The sequence below is a fragment of the Neofelis nebulosa genome, chromosome 2 (genome assembly GCF_028018385.1).
Source record: "Neofelis nebulosa isolate mNeoNeb1 chromosome 2, mNeoNeb1.pri, whole genome shotgun sequence".
Classification (NCBI taxonomy): domain Eukaryota; kingdom Metazoa; phylum Chordata; class Mammalia; order Carnivora; family Felidae; genus Neofelis; species Neofelis nebulosa.
The window spans coordinates 215,058,835-215,079,162 of record NC_080783.1 but is presented as its reverse complement, the minus strand read 5'-3'; the positions used below and the strand labels follow the sequence as shown (position 1 = coordinate 215,079,162).

General features: G+C 40.2%; 1 protein-coding gene across 29 annotated transcripts in view; it reads left to right on the top strand.

Annotated features, from left to right (window-relative positions):
* KIF1B (kinesin family member 1B) overlaps positions 1–20,328 on the top strand; it is a 143,078-nt gene that overhangs the window by 48,333 nt on the left and 74,417 nt on the right. For 11 of the 29 annotated variants that reach the window (XM_058719117.1, XM_058719136.1, XM_058719129.1 and 8 more), the window contains exons 7-15: positions 399–510; positions 3,059–3,136; positions 3,813–3,878; positions 4,630–4,647; positions 8,661–8,736; positions 9,470–9,548; positions 10,649–10,791; positions 12,227–12,268; positions 15,007–15,218. In XM_058719117.1, coding sequence (XP_058575100.1) covers positions 399–510; positions 3,059–3,136; positions 3,813–3,878; positions 4,630–4,647; positions 8,661–8,736; positions 9,470–9,548; positions 10,649–10,791; positions 12,227–12,268; positions 15,007–15,218 — 826 coding nt within the window. The remainder of the gene's footprint in view (positions 1–398; positions 511–3,058; positions 3,137–3,812; positions 3,879–4,629; positions 4,648–8,660; positions 8,737–9,469; positions 9,549–10,648; positions 10,792–12,226; positions 12,269–15,006; positions 15,219–20,328) is intronic. The other 18 variants (XM_058719125.1, XM_058719147.1, XM_058719141.1 and 15 more) reach the window with 7 other exon arrangements.

The following is a 20,328-nucleotide window of genomic DNA, read 5'->3' as shown; positions in this document are numbered from 1 at the left end:
TTTCTTCTCACCAAAACGGTGCGGTGCTGGAGTGCATCAGAACTTTGATTAAATTTTAGTATCTTGATTTTGATGAAGTCATGGTAAAATGTTGGATATCATGTGCCTATGGTAGTGATTGATTGTGGAATAAAGAATAAAAACTAAATGCCTTGGTGGTTCCTAAAGGGACAACTGAAGTATGAGAAATGATTCTGATGTGGTACCTTTGGAGTTGGGGGTGGGTTGACAGGCTCACAAATAAGGTGCATTGAGAACAGTTTGTGTAAGTGACAATCTCACGATCTGTGAAGAGGTTTAAAGCTGTTGCTTTTTGTGCTTATGATGTGGAGCCTGCTGTCCGTTTTAACTTTCATCTAAGAATTCTACTGTCATATGTCACCATTATGTTTATTTAGGACAGTGGCAGCTACCAACATGAATGAAACAAGTAGCCGTTCCCATGCTGTGTTTACCATTGTTTTCACCCAGAAGAAACATGATACTGAGACCAACCTTTCCACTGAGAAGGTAGGACAACTTCAGTGTCTAGGCTTGAGTTGTGTAGGACGGGAAACTTCAGGAGTCCTTGCTGCCCTCTGCATCTTATGGAGGGCAGAGAGTTGCTGTTCTACTCAACGGACAACAGTTTGTATCTTCTACTTGTCATCTCTGTTCCTACTCTGAACCAATTTTGAGCATGGGTTCTGAGTGAAATCGCAAGATAGAAAGTAGGGTTAAGAAAAAACAATTCAAGACTTTGGGTTTCAAAAACTACTTTGTGCAAGAGAGTTCAGCAGTTCTGTGGGGAGAAAATCCTTCCCTTTTTGCTTGACTAGAACCTCTTTATTACTTTATTAGCTTGTTTGGTATGTGTATTTTTTTTTTTTCTTTTTGAGCTCTGATAATGTGGTGTGGGATTAAATATTTAAGCAAACAGTTAAGCAGACAAGGTGTGTTTTTCCTTGGAAAATAAATAACTGCACAGCATTCCTTAGGTTTTTCAAATACCTTGCTTGTTAATGTCTCGTTTTCTACACAGTTCAATAGAGTAGACTCTGGAATTAAACGGCTTGCCTTAGATCCTGCCTCTACTACTTTTCAGCACTGTTACCTTGGGCAAGTTACTTAACCTCTTTGTACCTTAGTTTCCCGAACCTCACAGGTTTGTCAAGATGATTACATACTGGTACAGGTTAGTGCACATAGAGCCTGGCTCAGAGCCCGGTGTATTCACTCAATAAATGTGGATTTTATTGTTATTATTGTTAGTAGTAGATTTATGTTAAATTCTTCTCTGATTACATACCTAAGTAGCATGTGGCTGGCTTTTTAAACCTGAAGTTAGATTTAAAAAGACATTTTTTTTATATGTGTTTTCTAGCGTTTATTTTTGAGAGACAGAGTGCAAGCTGGGGAGGGGCAGAGAGAGAGAGAGGGAGACACAGAATCTGAAGCAGACTCCAGGCTCTGAGCTGTCAGCACAGAGCCTGACACGGGGCTCGAACTCACAGGACTGCAAGATTATGACCTGAGCTGACGTCAGACACTTAACCGACTGAGCCACTCAGGCGCCCCTTAATGTTTATTTTTGAGAGAGAGAGAGAGAGAGAGAGAGAGAGAGCGAGAGAGAGAGCATGTGCATGCACTGGTGGGGAGAAGCAGAAAGAGAGGGAGACACAGAATCTGAAGCAGGCTCCAGGCTCTGAGCTGTCAGCACAGAGCCCAATACGGGGCTCGAACCCACGAATCAAGAGATAATGACCTAAACTGAAGTCAGACACTTAATTGACTGAGCCAGCCAGGTGCCCCTGAAGTTAGATTTTATTATATTGGCAACGAAAAAAGATCCTTTGCCTTATTAACTGAGTACTTTATGATAATTGGTATCACTAAAAACTAGAATCACTTTTTACTTGGTGACTTGTCTGTTTTTAGCTGAAAATTATTTTAGAAAACATGGTCTTCACATAGGTGGTCAAATAACTTGACACTGCTTAGCTAGTTACAGTATTAATGCTATTTAGTACATCCAGTGTGAAAGTAGTTTTTCCATGATGTCACATCTACACAAATAATAATGTTAACATAACCATAGCTTCTTTGATCATCCATTTTGGATACTTTTGTCTAACTTTCCTGAATGTTTTCTTTTTTTGTTTTTTTTTTTTACAACTTCACTGAGGTATTGTTGAAGTACAATAAACCACACCTACTTAAAGAATAAAATTGGATTGCTGTATATGCGCCTGTAAAACCAGTGTCATAATCCAAGTAACCACTTCTTTTACCCTGGAAAGTTGCCTCATGCTGCCTTATCATCTTACTGTACCACTCCTTCCACCCTGATACTCAGGCAATTCTGATCTGCCTTTTGTCACTACAGATTAACTGACATTTTCCAGAATTGTATATAAGTGGAGTTTTATAGTATGTACTGTTCTCTTGCCTCGCTTCTTTCACTCAGCATAATTTTGAAATTCATTTGTGTTGTTGTTACATCAGTAGTTCACTCCTTTTCATTGCCGGTTAGTATTCTGTTATAAAGATCTATCACAGTTTGTGCATTAACTCATCTGTTGATGGGCATTTGAATTGTTTCTAGTTTTTGATTGTTTAAATGAAGATGCTGTAAACATGTGCGTACAAGCCTTCGTGTAGATATTTGCTTTTGTTTCTCTTGGTAAATACCTAGGAGTGGAATGGTTGAGTCTTATGGTAGGTATATGTCTCTGCTACACTGTCTTCCAAAGTGATTATATCATTTTGCATCCCACCAGCAGTGTGAGAGTTCTAGTTGTTGGAGGCTTCATATTTAATATGCCGTTTAATGGATTCATGGGTTTTATATATTTTTATGCCATGCCATTGTAAAATATGTGTATCCTAAAATTACTTGTTTTGAACCAAGATAATTGCTGTGAACTTTTGTGCATGCTCTGTGTCTTGGGCCATCTGTAAAAAAAGCCCTAATATTTGTAGTCTTCATGCCTCATTTTTAATTTCCTGCCTCTTGATGTTTTCCGGTTCTACCTTGCTTATTTCTTCTGAATTGCCCCAATGTCTTGTTCTTTACCAGGTCAGTAAAATCAGCTTGGTGGATCTAGCAGGAAGTGAACGAGCTGATTCCACTGGTGCCAAAGGGACTCGATTAAAGGTATTTATTTTACCAAACAATTGTACCAGTCAATAAATGTTCTATAACATAGGTCAGCAAACTATGACCAGTAGGTCACATTTGGCCCGCTGTCTGTTTTTGTAAATGAAATTTTATGGGGGCACAGCTGTGTCTCTTTGTTTATGTGTTGTCTACAATGGTAAGGTTGAAAAGTTGTGCAAGTGACCGCATGGCCCTCAAAACCTTTTGCTGATGTCTGATCTGTAATCCAATGAAAGATAAGTTACGTAATGTAACAGTTAAGGAGGACTTGATGGTCAAGGTGAGAGCTGGAGTGTGTTTTGAGGAACAAACTAGATGTAAGCGATACTAATAGGACAGGGACACAGAAGATCCAAGTGTGAGAACAAACATGGGCCTCTCCAGAGAGATGCTTCATTAGCAAGAGCAGAAATTGCATGTTGGTGAGTTGGGGGAAGAAGGCTGCATCTGTAAGCTTTTGGGGCAGGATATCCTGCAGCTACGAAGGCCTGTGAGTTAGGCGTGTGGTCCCGACATGGCATTAAGTGGAGAGGATTACAAGAGGTTTTTAGAACTTGTGCTCATAAATACACAACGCTAGCATTAAGACCTAATTGTGTCTTATGTATTATATATGATGTGGCAGTCGTAGAAATTCTGCATCATAATTCTTCATGTTTGGTATTGATTTCAGGAAGGAGCAAATATTAATAAGTCTCTCACAACTCTGGGCAAAGTCATTTCAGCCTTGGCAGAGGTGGTGAGTATTACATACCCGATTCTATGGGAAAATTTGTCTGTTCAGCAAAGGTACTTGATGATATTTTATGTGTTTATAAAGACTGACCTTTTTTGGCCCTTTTACATAATCTTGCCTTTCTCCTTTTAGAACTTTTCAGATAAGATACTAGGCATAGTACATTTTAACTTTCTACTGAGAATAAAGAGATTAACGAGAATGAAAGTAAATACATCTGTAAAGGCTAGGCTGAAACTAGTTCTTTACAAAGACCTAAGGTCTGACTACTTTTTTTGAGCCTTACTTCAGTCTCTCATCGAAACGAAGGTTTTTGTTTGTTTGTTTGTTTGTTTGTTTGTTTTGTGGGGTTTTGTTTTTTGGGTTTTTTTTTTGCATACCCTTTTCCTATACAGTCTTTTCTAAGTAGGATGTAGTACCTCTTGGAGTATTTTGAGCGTTTGCCTTGGTGAATGCTATTGATTTGGGGGCCAATAATACATTTTTAAAAGTTGTGTTACTCTTTCCTATTCTTTAACAGTAGGACACTAAATCTGAAACAGTTTGTATAAGGGGCTTCATGTTTTAGGTTAAAAGCTAAGGAAGTACCAGTTAGTCACTGTGTACTCTAGTACATCATTTGAATCCATAAAAAGAATCCACTGCTTTCTTGCTTGTTTCTGAAAAGTCATACTCAATTTATGACTTTAAAGTACTTCCTGTTTGAAGGCTTATCCTGTGTTTTCATTCTTTCTTTTAAATGCTTCGTCTGTAGGATAACTGCACCAGCAAGGTATGGTGGGATTTGCTAGAAATGAACTAGCTGTAGAATCAATTGTGATGCTTTTAAATCCACAGCAGGATGTATGGAGACATAAGACGGAATGGAACCTTGAAAAAAACCTTTTTGTTACTCACTTTCTGACTCTGGAATTCAGAGTTGCTGTTTAGAGTGACCATGAATCATAAGACTTCACACCACAATTCATTTGGGGAACATGCTGTGCTTTGGACAAGGAACTCAGCATAAAGGAACAAGAAAGAAATTGAGGAAGTGTCTACATTGTGTTATCTTATGATGCTTTTCCTAGTGACCTGTAGGACTGTCATTTGAAGAAGTCACCTATAAACCTCTTGAAAGGGCAATAAAAATATTTTTTACAGGTACCATTCTGAAACATAACTACCTTTGTGAAGTTATTAGGACATGTTCCTTAGATTTCTTTGTGTAATCTTATTTCCTATCATGAGAAGTCATGGATTATTTAAATTGTTAGAAAAATTTTTTTCTACTCTTTGGTTATATATAAAGTGAAGGCTGTAGAATCAAATTAAACACTATAATTGTACCTAGGAAACCTACTCTTTGCATCCTTTTAATCGAAATACAATAGACTTCTCCTTATATTCCTATACAAATACTCTAAAATTTCTCAGTACTATTTTGTATAAATAATGGAGCACTTAACAGTTTGTTCTGAATCACATGAGTAACATTGGAGATAGCAGGCAGTATCTGCCATGAAATATTTCATTCTATGTTTTAAGCATATAGATTTATTTTCTACTTATACAAAAATTACTTCGTAACAAGTAATGCTTTTTTTTTTTTTCTGTTTCTTTCTGCTTGTTGGAAAAAGCTGCCTTAAATTTAAAAATCTGTTATTTGATATGATGCATGTGTAGATACTCTTCAGATATCGAGTCTGGGTCCCAGAACCATGAAAGCTGTTAGAATTTAGTGGCTTTCCCAACTTGGCCTGTCCGTTTGCTCATTGTTAACATTCATATCAACCAAAGGAAAAGCTTACAAAGTATTTACCTGCATATTTCTCACGCTGCTCTGTGCCACAATTAATTTGCAAATGAATTTTTTAGAATGATTTTGTCAAAACCCAGTTTAGTACTTGGCATCTATGCCATTACTAACAGATCAGAAGTAAGTTTTAGTTTTTCTGTAACAAGCATAATTTGGGGTGAATTAAAATGTACTGTTACTTCCACTGGGAAGAGAAACAGGATTATTATCACCCATACTTGATAGTTTTTTCTTTTTAGAAAGGTTACTGATATAAATAAACATAAACCCTTTTAGGTAATTACTGAGGCACTTCTTTGTGAGAACAGATGAGATTAATTTGTAAGACAGCAAAGAGAAAAGAAGTGGCTAAAATTCTGAGGTATTTTCAAATGGAAAAGATGGAAGTTCTCCTTATGCTTCTTTATTTAGCTACTCCTTCTTAATTTAGTCTAATTGACCGAAATGAAAATAGAACATTTTTGGCAAAGAGATACTGCTTATTTTTTTTTTTTTTTAAATTTTTTTTTTCAACGTTTTTTATTTATTTTTGGGACAGAGAGAGACAGAGCATGAACGGGGGAGGGGCAGAGAGAGAGGGAGACACAGAGTCAGAAACAGGCTCCAGGCTCCGAGCCATCAGCCCAGAGCCTGACGTGGGGCTCGAACTCACGGACTGCGAGATCGTGACCTGGCTGAAGTCGGACGCTTAACCGACTGCGCCACCCAGGCGCCCCGAGATACTGCTTATTTTTACAGTACTGTTTGGAGTCCTTATAACTGACATACTTTAAATCTTGCAGCATTTTCAGCACGAACCAACCTCAGGCAAAGCGGAGTGGTTAGGTGTGGTGTGGGGCTAGCGAAAATAGACTGAGGTCGCAGGCCTCCAGAGTTTTGTAGTGGGATGACAGTCCCACTAAACTATGAATGACTGACGGGTTAATTCTCCCTAGAGGTCTGTGCTATGAGAGATGGAATTAAAGTGCTACCTGCCGATTCCCTTTCCTCCTCAACAGACTAGAGGTCAGCTACTTAGTACTCCTTTTCTGAAGGCCCATGCTTGGGGCACCTGGGTGGCTCAGTCGGTGAAGTGTCTGACTTCGGCTCCGGTCATGATCTCACGGCTTGTGAGTTCTAGCCCTGCAACGGGCTCTGTGCTGACAGCTTGGAGCCAGGAACCTGCTTCAGATTCTGTGCCTCCCTCTCTGCCCCTCCCCCACTCGCACTCTGTGTGTCTGTCTGTCTGTCTGTCTGTCTCTTTCTCTTTCTCTCTCTCTCTCTCAAAAATGAATAAACTTTAAAAACTAGATCATCCTTAGTTTAACCTCAGATTGTACCAGGAATAGGGGGAGATGTTTTTCAGTGAACACTGGCTTCCCCTTAGTGGCTTCTTAAATTATCCCTACATGGTCGTCAGCTAGGAGGATGCTGCAGTAACTGTTGTCTGTCTGCCAAGCGTTCACGTTAATTTTTACTTTCAAGGATATAATTTTCTCATTTTAGCACTGGCTTTGTGTTGGTGGCTTTTGCTCTATCCTGTGATAGTGAGAAAGGTCACAGCAGTATAGGTAAATGCTTGATACATATATACAGAACATTCATCTTGCAGTCTTTGTAAGTGTTCAGATCACTTCACTGTCAAGATCGCATCACTGTCTTAGACCTTTTCACTTTGAGCCCTAACTCTGTCAGTTGGATTTTTGGGGGGCATAATTTCCTTCCAAAGAAACCAAATGTCCATTACTTTATAAAAGTTATTAGAGATGGAACAGTCCACTTGGTGAATTGGTGTTTGGCCAAATAAATTCATTAACTAAATGACTTGCTCCTACACATCCAACCTGGAATGCCTAGGATTCATATCTGCCCTTCTGCAAAAGTAAAAAATAATTGTTTGAGGATTAGATATCAGGTGATGTTAAGGAGTTATTATTAATTTTGTTAATGTGTGATAATGGTTTTTATAGTTACCTTTTTGATTTTGATTAAAAAAAATTTTTTTTTAATGTTTTATTTATTTTTGAGACAGAGAGAGACAGAGCATGAGCAAGGGAGGGACAGAGAGAGAGGGAGACACCGAATCTGCAGCAGGCCCCAGGTTCTGAGCCATCAGCCCAGAGCCCGACGCGTGGCTCAAACTCACAAACCATGAGATCATGACCTGAGCCAAAGTCAGACGCTTAACTGACTGAGCCACCCAGGCACCTCACCTTTTTTATTTAAAAAATTTTTTTAAAATATTTTTTTATTTTTGAGAGAGAGAGACAGCGTGTGAGTAGGGGAGGAGCAGAGAGAGAGGGAGATACAGAATCCGAAGCAGGCTCCAGGCTCTGAGCTGTCAGCACAGAGACTGACGTGGGGCTTGAACTCACAAAGCGTGAGATCATGACTTGAGCCAGTTGGATGCTCAACCGACTGAGCCACCCAGGCGCCCCTCTAGTTACCTTTTTTTAAAAAAAGTACTTCTCTGTTGGAGATACATACCTGAAATATTTATAGGTGAAATGTTGGATTTGCTTTAAAACACTAGCAGCTATGAAAGATATGATATGGACAGTATATTAGATAATGGTATTGTATGGATGTTAAATTTCCTAAATTTGGTCATTGGACTGTGACTGTGTAAGAGAATGGCCTTATCTGCTTAAGTATTTAGGGATGAAAGGGCATGGTGTCTGCAGTTCATTCCAAAATGGTTCAGGAAGAAAAAGCGTTAAGTGTTTGAGGGATTGGCGAAATACTGATAAGGTGGATGGTAGATACACGGTAGCTCATTATACTACTCTCTAAACTTGTGTATGTTGTAAATTTTTCAAAATAAAATGTTAAAAAAAATTACTTCATTGCATGAACTTTGGGTATGGTGAAAAATTGAAGCCATGAGTGTTAAATTTCAGCAGTGATGGGGTTCTATGGTACTTTGCTTGGGAATTTTAGACTGGTTTGCCTTCCATGTGAATTTTTCCTCCCTAGCATTGCTAAGACCATTTCTTTCTGTTTAATAGAGTAAGAAGAAAAAGAAAACTGATTTTATTCCCTACAGGGATTCTGTACTTACTTGGCTCCTTCGGGAAAATCTAGGTACGTTGAACACTAGTGTGTGGTTATCTTTTCAAAGCTATTTACTGATTATCTTTTGTGGTTAATTGTCTTGTATATTTGTTTTGGAAAAGAATAATCTCTAGATACCCATGTTACTAACCTGACTCCTCCCTCCTTCTTTTCCTTTTTGCTCTTGAATTAAGCTGGTTGGATTTGCTCACCTTTAAATCAGAGTTTTCTCCCCTATCTTGTTGACCTTGGAACATGAACTGCGGTGTGGTTGTCTTCCTAACCACACTTACTTCAAACTTTTGCTCCTTCTTCAGACCTCTTTGAAAACTCCATATATTACCTTTTTGCTGATGTTTTTGGACCTTCAGGGCGTTGCTCTTTATTCTCTGTTCTGTTAGCCTCCTTCCCTCCTTCCTGATGGAAAGAAGGGGATGATCGGTTGTGTCAAATGTTGGTGACGGATGGAAGAGGCTGAGAATAGCCTGTTGGACTGTCCACGTCACTGTGACTTTTCACTCACTAACAGCACTTTGGTGGAGTGGCTGAGGTCTTAGCTGGAGCGGGAGAGGGAAACTGGTCACAGTAGATTCAAACACCAAGATTAAGAGTATAACAGTGCCTGGCATAGGAACTTGAGACATTTGTTGACTCTTGGTTAAATCTTAGGATCTGAGATTGTGCTGTCTAAATTGACACATTTAATAAAGTTCTTCTTTCTAAAGTGAATATGATTTGAGATGACCATGATTCATCTTCTTAGGTGGTAATTCTCGGACTGCAATGGTTGCTGCTCTGAGCCCAGCAGATATCAACTATGATGAAACTTTGAGCACTTTGAGGTACTCCAATATGATCTCGGTAGCAAAATAGAACACTGTGCCACCATAAATCATTTTGTTATGCCATGGATTTTCTTATGATATATGGGTAATTTTTTGTGTAAGTAATGATCCAGCCCTCTCATAACAGGGAAAACATGTGTTGGGGGAGACTTCTACTGTAATAGAATTTACTTGTTAATGGCAAAGACAGGAACTTTTTCATAGGAAAGATACTAAAATTCCTCAAATGAGATGTTTGGATAACTTTTAGATAATAGTGAAAGTTTCTTACCATTTTCATCCCTGTGAAAAGAAGTGTCCCCTTCTTGTGGTGTTTGTCATTATAGAGATGCTCAAGTCTTAACAAGTAATGCAATTATGAGTATGTGTCGTGTTAAAAAAAATTACAGAATGTTCACTAATAGAACACGGGTGGCCCTTGAACAAGCTCAGTGGTCATGGGTGCTTCCCCTCTGCACGGTCAAAAATCTGCATATAAGTTGACTCCCCCAAAACTCGACTACTAATAGCCTACTCTTGACCAGAAGCCTTAACACAAATAGTTGATTAACTCATATTTTTATGTTACATGTATTTTATACTGTATTCTTACAATAAAGTTAGTTGTAGGAAAGAAAATGTTATTAAGAAAATCATGAGAGAAAATACATTTACAGTACTGGACTGTATTTATCAGAAAAAATCAGATTATAAGTCGACCTGCACAGTTCTAACCCATGTTGTCCAAGCATCAGCTGTATATCTGTATGTGCAGTAGATTTTATTACGTTAATCTGGAGCTTTCTACTCTTCTTCCGTTGAAGACACACTTTTAATATAATGGAAAGAACACTATACAGTCTGACAGATTCGTTTTGAGTCCTCTTCTAGTATTTATTTCTTTTATGATTTTGGGTAAATCATTAAATTCATCTGAGCCTTTTTCTTCATCTTTATAAGATACTGTAAAACATCCTATGCATGTGTTATTATTAAGGCTTATAAAATGTGTAAACACTCAAGCTGTTTGATTTAGAGATAGAAATAATGATACGTTATTTATGAGAAGTAGAGTATCTGAGGAATGGCAAAAATGAATGTTCCTTTTTTTGATATAGATATGCAGATCGTGCAAAGCAAATTAAATGCAATGCTGTTATCAACGAGGACCCCAATGCCAAACTGGTTCGTGAATTGAAGGAGGAGGTGACGCGGCTGAAGGACCTTCTTCGTGCTCAGGGACTGGGAGATATTATCGATAGTAAGTGAATTAAGGTCAACGCAAACTCTAATCTTTCCCTCTTCAGGGTTCTAAGATTTAAACTTAGATTAAAAGAGCTTATGAAGTTAAATAGTAGGAAAAAAAGGTGGGTTTTTTTGTGTTTTTTTTGTTTTTTTTTTGCTTTTTCTTAAGTTTTAAAAAAATCCAATGAAAACGATCTCAGAATTTCTTTATGTAGTATGTACCAGGCTATCCAGTCGTGAAAGTTTTTAAAGTTTTTATTGAAGTCCTTAAATTAGTTTTTAAAATGTAAATATGTCACTGCTTATATTTTTTTAAATATATACTTTTACGTTTATTTATCTTAAGAGAGAGAAAGTGTGCATGTGCACGAGACGGGGAGGGGCAGAGAGAGAATCCCAAGCAGGTTCTACGCTGTCAGCACAGAGCCCAACGCAGGGCTCGATCTCATGAACTGTGAGATCATGACCTGAGCTGAAATCAAGAGTCGGATACTTAACTGAGTAAGACACCCAGGCGCCCCTCATTGCTTGTATTTTTATTAGGTTTTCATTTTAGATCAGCAGTGAAGTTTATTTGGAATGAGCTTATTCTTACTGAGAAATTAATCACTTCATAAAAATGTTATGAAATTTTTGTTTTTGTATTATGTGCTTCTCTGGATTGATGTAGCAGCAATAATATATGTGTAACAAACACACTATTTCAGTCCCTTTTCAGATAAGATTTACCTTTGAGTGGTATCTTTCCCTTCCTGCAAAATGATTGAGGAACACTCCCCACCTTGCTCCCTATGAACACACAAAGGGGAAATTATCCATTTCCTATCAAGTTTAAGAATGAGACTTCCAGAGAATATTATTTCACAGTATTGTCTTAAAATAAGTCTTTTTGGGGGGCACCTGGGTGACTCCATCGGTTAAGTATCTGACTCGATTTAGCCTCAGGTCATGATCTCGTGGTTTGTGAGATCAGGCCCCACGTTGGGCTCCACGCTGACAGTGCGGAGCCTGCTTGGGATTCTCCTTCTCTCTCTGCCCCTCCCCACTCACACTCACTTGCTCTCCCAAAATAAATAAACTTAAGAAAAAAAAAATATTTTTTTAACCTCAGTATTCCGCCTGACTAATGTCTAATCAGAAGTTGAGTTAACTGGATGATTCGGGTAGAATATTATATGGGTTTATTTGATAAAGCATGTTTTTGGTTTTTAAGTAAAAAATTAATATTCTATTGTTTGGAATTCTAATAAGATGTTAAAAGCCTCTGAGTTTAGTTCTTCTTACTGATTAGCACCTGAGTTTGAGTGAATACAGTGTACAAAATGATCATATATTCCGAGTGTTAATTTTTTCACCTTCCCAAATGCCAAATACTGCTCTGTTCCCTCTCTGTGTCACTGCTGAACCTGAACTTTGACCCTTCTTGTATTTTCCCTCCTGCTTACCTTCAGTTGATCCATTGATCGATGATTACTCTGGAAGTGGAGGCAAATGTGTGTATTTCATGTATTGGTTATTTCCAGTACTCTGATTTGCTAATCTGCCTCTGCTGGATCAGCCTTAAAATGAGCTTTGCATGCCAGCAATCCTAACAGGGAAATCCCAGACAGAGCGTATTATAGGTTCAGAAATGATCCTGGTTTAGCCCTTCTCCATTTGGCAAACACACTGCTGAATTTCAGTTTGTGGATTAAATAGTTAATAGGCTTGAGAATCTCTTCCTACTTCTACTCTTCAGTTTTTCCACTTCTGTGATTAAACTGAATCCAAAGTCATAGCGGATGATGGTGGTGACAACAGCAACTCACATATCCTGAGTGTTTATAAAGTGCTGGGCCCCATTCTAGGGACCTTGAATGTATTATCTCATTTAATCCTGTCACTGATTCTGGAAAAAGTTCCGTTATGCCCACTTTTACCCATGAGGACACCGCTTACCTGGGGTGGTTAATTTGCTACTGAGATCTCATGGTTTCTGTGTGGTTGGATTGGATAGTGTAACTCAGCTCCAGCTTTTAATCATTACTACGCCTTTTTGGCCTCTTGAGCTCCTTCAGGGTCTGATTAATAGAAAGATCCTTTTAAATTAGCTATATAACTCTGAGACGTAGTGTACGTATAACTAAAAACAACCGCTTGCCGTTGGCCAAATGATCCATGACTGAGTAGCTCTGTGAATGTTGGGTTAGCACTCACCTGTGCTTCTGCTAAGTTAGTTTCCTCCATATCTTGGGCCTCAGCTTACATGGTGATTAGGAAAACTTTTTTGTTTTCCTTTTCTGGAATTACAAATTAAATTTAAAATGTGTGCTTGAAATGAGGATATTTTATGAAGGATCATAAATACCTAGACACCTCGTTGTCCTCTCCATGTCTGTCATTAAGTTGGTGAGGACGTGGTTTCATACCCTTTTCATGAGGGGACCTTTATCTTAGAAGAAATGAAGAATCTTGACGTCTTGGTTAAGTTTAGATTTTAATTGATTTGCTTGTTCATTTAATGAGGCATGTAATAGGGCTTGACTAGGAGGAAACACACAGGAGAAAGCAAACGCAGCCCTGGCTGCTGTGATGAGGCTAGGCCTTGCGGACACAGTAAGACTCCAATACCCAGTGGCTCTTGGACCAGAACAGCTCTGTCTGAGATTTCCGAAGCTGACCGATACTGATGTGAGAAAGACGCCATCTCGCTCCTGCTTTTGTGCCCCAGGTGGTGCTGCTATCAGCTTGTCGCGTCACTCTTTTCTGAGCAGTGTGGCATCTCCCAAAAAGCTCTGCATGACTAAGTTTTAATTTTGTATCCCTGCAGGAAAGCAGCCCTGGCTACTTACGAATTTCCATTTCGGTCTACTACTCTTAATGTCTTTTAGGGCTTGCATGTGTCCATTGGACCTTCTGAACTCCATCCATCCTAATCTTTCCCACCTTGCCGCCGTCACCTGATGGCTGATTTTTTGCTCCGGTTCCCATCCCCCTTTTAAAACTTGCTTGTTTTCCTATGTTCTCTATTTGCAGATGGTGGTTTTCAAACTGTCTTGAAGCAACCACTGGTTTTAAGGGGTTTCAAGAACTGGCTTTGATTAAATAGAGATGAGTAGACCCAGAGAGAGCAAATAATACTGCTTTCTGACTCTTTGGCTCATATCATTTAAGGAAAACTTAACTTAGTTTTGATACAAGTTTTAAGTAATGCCGACTTTCTCAAATTTTAAAATAGAAATCCATCAGTACCCATGGGTTTTCTCTGGTGTCTGTGACAAGGATGACGAATGAAAGTACATAGAGCAAATTAATTTTGTTGTTTGTGGCTCTTTTTATCAAAACTAAATTTAAACCCAGAACTTAGAGTTCTGTTAAAGACTTTTTAGTAAGTGAAAGTATGTCCCTGAAACTTGCATTTCATACTGGCAACTCGGCCTGCCAGTGACTCCTGGCAGTCCTGTTAGGCAAAGTAAGAGCTGTACTTTGCAATAGTTAGCAAATAATCAGCCTTGATTTGCTTGATCTAATAGATGAATGAAAAGCATACCAACTTCATCAATTTGCTGATTGTTCTTCCCTGTTGAGGCAATTGGCCCTGAGTTCTTAATCAGAACTTACACAAAATTCTTGTGATTTCTGCAGTTACCTCTCCTTTTTAAAAGCATATTTTAAAGGTCCTTTTTAGCATGTTGAAATGCTGCTATACGAAGGATGCTACTGAGTGCTCAGATTTTTGTTTTAACTGTAGCATCTTCTTGGGAATTTTTGCTGAATGCCATAAAATACTGGGCCAGGTTAGTATTATTGATAAATATGTGATCATCTTTTTTTTCCTTTACCATGATAAATTACTGAGATTTAAGAGTAGTGTAAATTTAAAACATTGTAGATTCGGAGCCGTAGAAAGAATAGAAGGAACGTAGCATGTTTTATTTACAGAGGGTGCCTGAGCATTATCCTTTGAGGCTCTGGTTACCCTCTACCAAATACAATGTTAACCCACCCTGGAGTTTCTTAGTTTCTAAATTCAGAAGTGGTTCTTCACCTCTACGATACCAGTATTAAAGACAGACATGTTTTAGAACTGCCATCTAGAACAATTATAACTTGTCTTTGTATCATAACGTGTCTGTCTTGGCGCTTTAATGCTCTCCTTTCTTACGCTGGTGTTCCTTCCTGTCTTTTTTCTCCCTCTGCTCCTTTCCCCCCCCCTCCACTTTTTCTGCCTTCCCTTCTTTCTGTCTCCCAGATCTGAAAGATTTTCAGAACAATAAGCATAGGTACTTGCTAGCCTCTGAGAATCAACGCCCTGGCAATTTTTCCACAGCGTCCATGGGGTCTCTTACTTCATCTCCATCTTCCTGCTCACTCAGTAGTCAGGTGGGCTTAACATCTGTGACCAGTATTCAGGAGAGGATCATGTCTACACCTGGAGGAGAGGAAGCCATTGAACGCCTAAAGGTAAGTAATACCTCAGACTGGATGAAAGGTGTTCTGCATAGTTCCACAAGGCAGAGTTAGGACTTAAAAACCACTGAGATTTTTGTTGACGATATGGAAGAACTTTGTAACCCCTAGAGGTGTCCTGAAAATGGAATTTGCTGCTTCATGATATCATCGGTTGCTTTTCACCAGAATGCTTGAGTCTGACATGGCCAGACAGAGATTAGAGAGATGCATGGGGAGATCAGAGGTTGGCCATGCAAGTGACTGATAAGTAGAGATGTCCTTTAATTCTGAGGTAGTTTATAAGCCATAGGGATATTGTTTAGTTAGAAATTTCGTGGGAAACTTATTTGTCAGAAGCACTTGGTTTCATTTGAAGATTGAATTCTGTATAGAGCCGTGTGTATGTTAGTAAAGTACGCAGTCAAAAGTTTGGACACGTGAGTAGCTGTACCAGGTTTATTCAGAACATGTGAAATGATAACTTCTGGAAGTTCATAGGAAGTCTTGGGCCCTATTCACACGGCTGTGGAAGGGCTGCCCGCCTCCTGGGCCGGTGCTCGTGGGGTCATGGGCCTCAGCGCCATGCTGTGCACCTGCATTGTGTGCTCACAGGTCCACCTGCAGTGGCGCCCAGCTTTGCTTCCCCAGGCTGTGGTTGGCTCTGTTGGGTACTTTCTTGTCTTTCTCCATGAGTGTAAAAGTGAGCAGTAGTGGTGCCTGCTGACTCCTGGCTCCCGGGTCCTTCCTGCCCCTCAGTGACTGCAGTGAGAACAGACCGTGCCATCTCTCAGGTCACTGTGACAGCATCACAAATGCTTTTTCTTTCCCTGCCCATTACCTCCAGGGTGATCGTTTGATCCACCACGCCTTTGGGACTTTGTATTCCCAAGTATGGGGGTGGGGGGGTGGGGATGGAGGTGTCGGGGGAGGAACAAGGAGGGCAGAGAAAGTTTTTCAGGGAGCTGGGAAGTTGCAGTTATGTTTGCAGCCAACAGGCTCTTTGCACTCGGTATTCTCCACAACTGCTGCTTGTTCAAGGACTGTTGGGGACAGTGACACACTTTGATAAATTAATGATGGGAAAGGTTTGCTGAGCCTTTTCACCGCTAAAAGGGGAGGAAGCTTGATAAGTTAAAGATGGCAGATGTTTTCATTTTCCTTTTCAGGTGAGGCCGAAAAAGATCTTACTATTTTTTTTAATGTTTATTTGTTTATTGAGAGAGAGAGAGAGAGAGAGAGAGGGCGGGGAAAGAGAGAATCCTAAGTAGGCTTCATGCCCTCAGCGCAGAGCCCAACATAGGGCTTGATCTCACAAACGAGGAAATCATGACTTGAGCCAAAATCAAGAGTCAGATGCTTAATTGACTGAGCCACCCAGGCGCCCCCAGAAAAAGATTTTATATGAAGAATAGGCTACTGTTTCTTAGTCTGCCTTTTCCCTTGGCGTTTTACTCACTTCCAAGCTTAGGTGCTTCGGAAACCAGAGTGTTGATCTTGTCTCTTTCTTCAGAGCATGTTAGCAGAAAGTGGATGAAGTCCTGAAATACCTAGCAAAGGGAAAAGGGTGAGAAATCTTTTCATCAATTGCTGTAACTTGAAGGGTAATTTCTGCTATTTTAAAATTGCCTTTGAAATTTTAATAGAGACATCAGCGGAGTCTGTGCAAGAATGCTTCCTGTGTGTGTTTTTTTCATGAATAGACATCAGTGACAGAGTTGCTGTGCGGGGTTCTTTCTATTCAGGCCAGTGGGGGGGAGGGGTGGTGGTGCAGGGGTTCCATGGGAGGGAGGTGAGATCTCCCACTTACTATTTAATATGAAATGTTCTTTGTCTTTGGGGATTTTGAATCTCACTGTATGCCTGTTAAAGCCTTGGTGTACAAATGAGATTATACTTTCTGTTAACTTGCATCTTGGCGTAAAAGAAAAAAATTGTCCTAACTGCCAGGTGGGACCAACTGAAAAATATCATTGGATGTTAGGAGTCAAGGCATTAACCAGACTCTTTAGGAATTAGGTCACTCCATGTCTTCCAAATAGTTTCTTGGGAATAACACTGCCATTATTCAGGGAACCCTCCCCTCAATCTTTCTACTTCCCACCAAAACCAAAGCAAAACTGTTATTACTTTCATCAGAAAAGAAATTTTTCCGTTTTAATTTTCCTTTAAGCCAAAATAGGTGCGGTCTTCCATTTTCCCTAGCTTTAGAAAATTGCTTCTTAATGGTTTTGCGTTGGATCTTGAGTGTTTAATGCAGCCCTGCAGTCTATTGGGGCCTCAGCGCCTTAGCTCTGCTCCTGTTTTGTGAATGGTGAGAATTCCGTCCCAGCAGACCTGCATTTTAATGACTCAGGCGGAGAACATCTTGCGTGCACAGTGCAAAGCAGTGGTTATACAATAGAGATGCTTGAGAAGTTCTCATTTTGGGACCGTTTCGTTATTGAATGTTTAGGAACTGTGTTCCTTAGACATGATACTGCAGAACAAAAATACTGTAATGGAAAACAGTAATAAAGGAGAGGGGGTTGATTCATTTTCCTGACACTTTCTTTTCCTTTGCTTCTCTGTATTTTTGACTTGAAAAATGTGATCAGTTGGTAGAAGACTTGTGCACAATGTGTTGCTACTGTTTCTTTTTTTTGAATAGCTTCTTTCTGTATGGAAGAGACCCGTGTTAACCCCATCAATAAAGATCTTGATCCCTCCACAAACGTCTCTGGCAAAAGAGAGTGAAATGTAATTGCTCTCAGTTTTTAATCACAACTCAAACTGAGTTGGAATGAACATACCCCTGATTTGGATTCTTATTCAGTAAGGTTTTAAATATGTAACCATAGCTACCATGTGGTGGCTCTGGTGTTTATTAGTCTGGCGTCAAAGTCAGTACTAGGAGTGCCATTGCAGAGGCTTGGATTATAAATATCCACAAATATCCATTACAGAAGCATGCAAGGGCAGATGCTGGGGTAGGCGGCCCGAGGGCCCCACACTTGGAACTTACTTTATGGAGCATATGCTGTGTTCAGTACAGTAAAACCTTGGCTATCCGATGGCTTCAAGGAATGTTCCATGTAGTAAGCATTTAACCTTTTAAATATCACAATTTAACTGTCGTTTTTTTTTCATGGAAATATTTCTGACTTGTTCTGTGGATTTTTCTGCCACTTTAACCGAATCATGACAAAGAAATTAAATCGTGTTTAGCTGTGTGAACACAATTACTAACCAGCGTTATACAGATAGTTAGACCTACAGAATGTGAGGCCAAAGTTGAATGGCGCCTGAGCCCAATGTTCCTTGGAGCTTAAAAAAAAAAAGGTTGCTGATGTCATCGCTCTTTGGAATTTTTTGTGTTTGGGTACTACGTGCACAAAGGAAGGACCCTTAAAGATTGTCTCGACTCCTTATTTCTGAAGCATGAATCCCAGTGTCAGTGTAATCTGGAGTTGGGCTCCTAGGGTTATGGGCAGCACTGGGCACCGGTGTGCCAGTCCTGCCTGCAGAGCAGGTTGACAACTCAGAGACCGCAGTTGTCTCCTGTTGTCAGCTCAGTTTTATTTATGCTCAGTTTGCTATTCAGGCTTCAAGAAAGAATGTCCTTCCCTCTTTCTTAATTGATGGCAGGCTGTTTTGTCGAATATTTTCTTGAAATCCCATTGATTCTGCCTTAATTGAAGGAAGAATGTCAAGAGTCAGGAAACTCAGCCCTAGGGTTTAGTGGCTCAGGAAGTAGTGTGGCCTCAGGTTAGTCCGTAGGTTCTCTGGCCCCCAGTCTCTTTCTTTCTAGAATGGTTCTGGAATAAATGGCTTTTTCTAGCACTGAAGTTTTGCTCAATATCATTTTCTCTGAGCTTTCTTCAGATTTTTAACAAATAGCTTCTGAGACAACCTAAAAATTGCAACTTGAAGCCGTAATGAAAAATAAAACTAGCATCGTCGTCAGCTAACTCATTAAATCTTCTCTTTAAGAAAGAGATTGTGTCCCGATTTACCCTCCAGGTGGAAAGTAGAATTAGAGAGTTCGCATTAGAATTGGCAGCAAAAGACAAGAGGGTCCCTCCACAGCGATTTTGCTAGATGGGCTGAGTTTACAGTTGCCCCCAAATGGAATAGCTTTCATATAGCCAGATAAACCTCTTATCAGGCACAGTCTGCTCCTGAAAATAACCAACCCGGGACAAAAAAAAAAAAAAAATTTAAGCAGCTCCTGGGTCAGTTTGTATTCCGTATCCAACATCAGTGGCTTGTGGGCCACACTCTGCATAATGAGCACCAGTCTAGATGCTCCGGTTTGGGCAACCTCTTGTGCTTATCCTTTGTTTTCAGAGTTACCATTTCGAGACTGTCAAGGTTTCTCCCCAGCCGTCTTTAATCAGCCTTACTGTCACAGAGGATATGGTGCCCGCTTGTCTTGTATTTGCCCTTTCACAGTATATGCAAAAGCACTTAATGCTACTCTGCTAGAACTGTTGTTTGAAGAACTTCTGTGGCGCTCGCTGTCCACTTGGTTCCTGGTACGCTTCCTGTCCTGGCCATCTCACTCCTTGCCAAAATTGTAAGGGTGTTTTGGTTGCTGGCCCTCTGGCACAGCATATGGGCTCCTCCCTGAACTTGGGAGTGGCAGGTGCACTGCAGGCGAAGTCAGTCCTGGGAGGCGTGTGCAGCGATGCCGTTCAGGTAGCCGTGGGGTCTGTTCACAGGGCTAATGTGGCCACCTTGAGTGGTGTTGTCTCTTTGGCTCCACCCTCCCCGCTCCCGCTGCAGACTTGCTCTCACATCCCCCAGGTTGTGAGTGACCCTTCCCAAACGAGTACCTTTTCAGTGGCCCCCTTTGTGTGGACCGTACTGGTGCCCATGTGGTTTCTGACTTTTCTAACTCGGTTACCGGTTTTGCTCTTTGTCCCTCTTCACTAGCTGTTGCCGTCCTTCACCGTCATCATCGTTGTCATGCTGTCCCGTTTGTTTCTCCTGACGCTTGTACTCCTCTGCTTTTGCCCACCCCACCCCCCCCCGCCCCGCCCCTGCCGCCTGGAGTTTTTGCTCGTGGCTTTTTTTACGTGCTCTCGTGTGTCATTCCAGAAAACGAAATCGCAGGTGTCTTAGGGTTGATCGTATTACATGT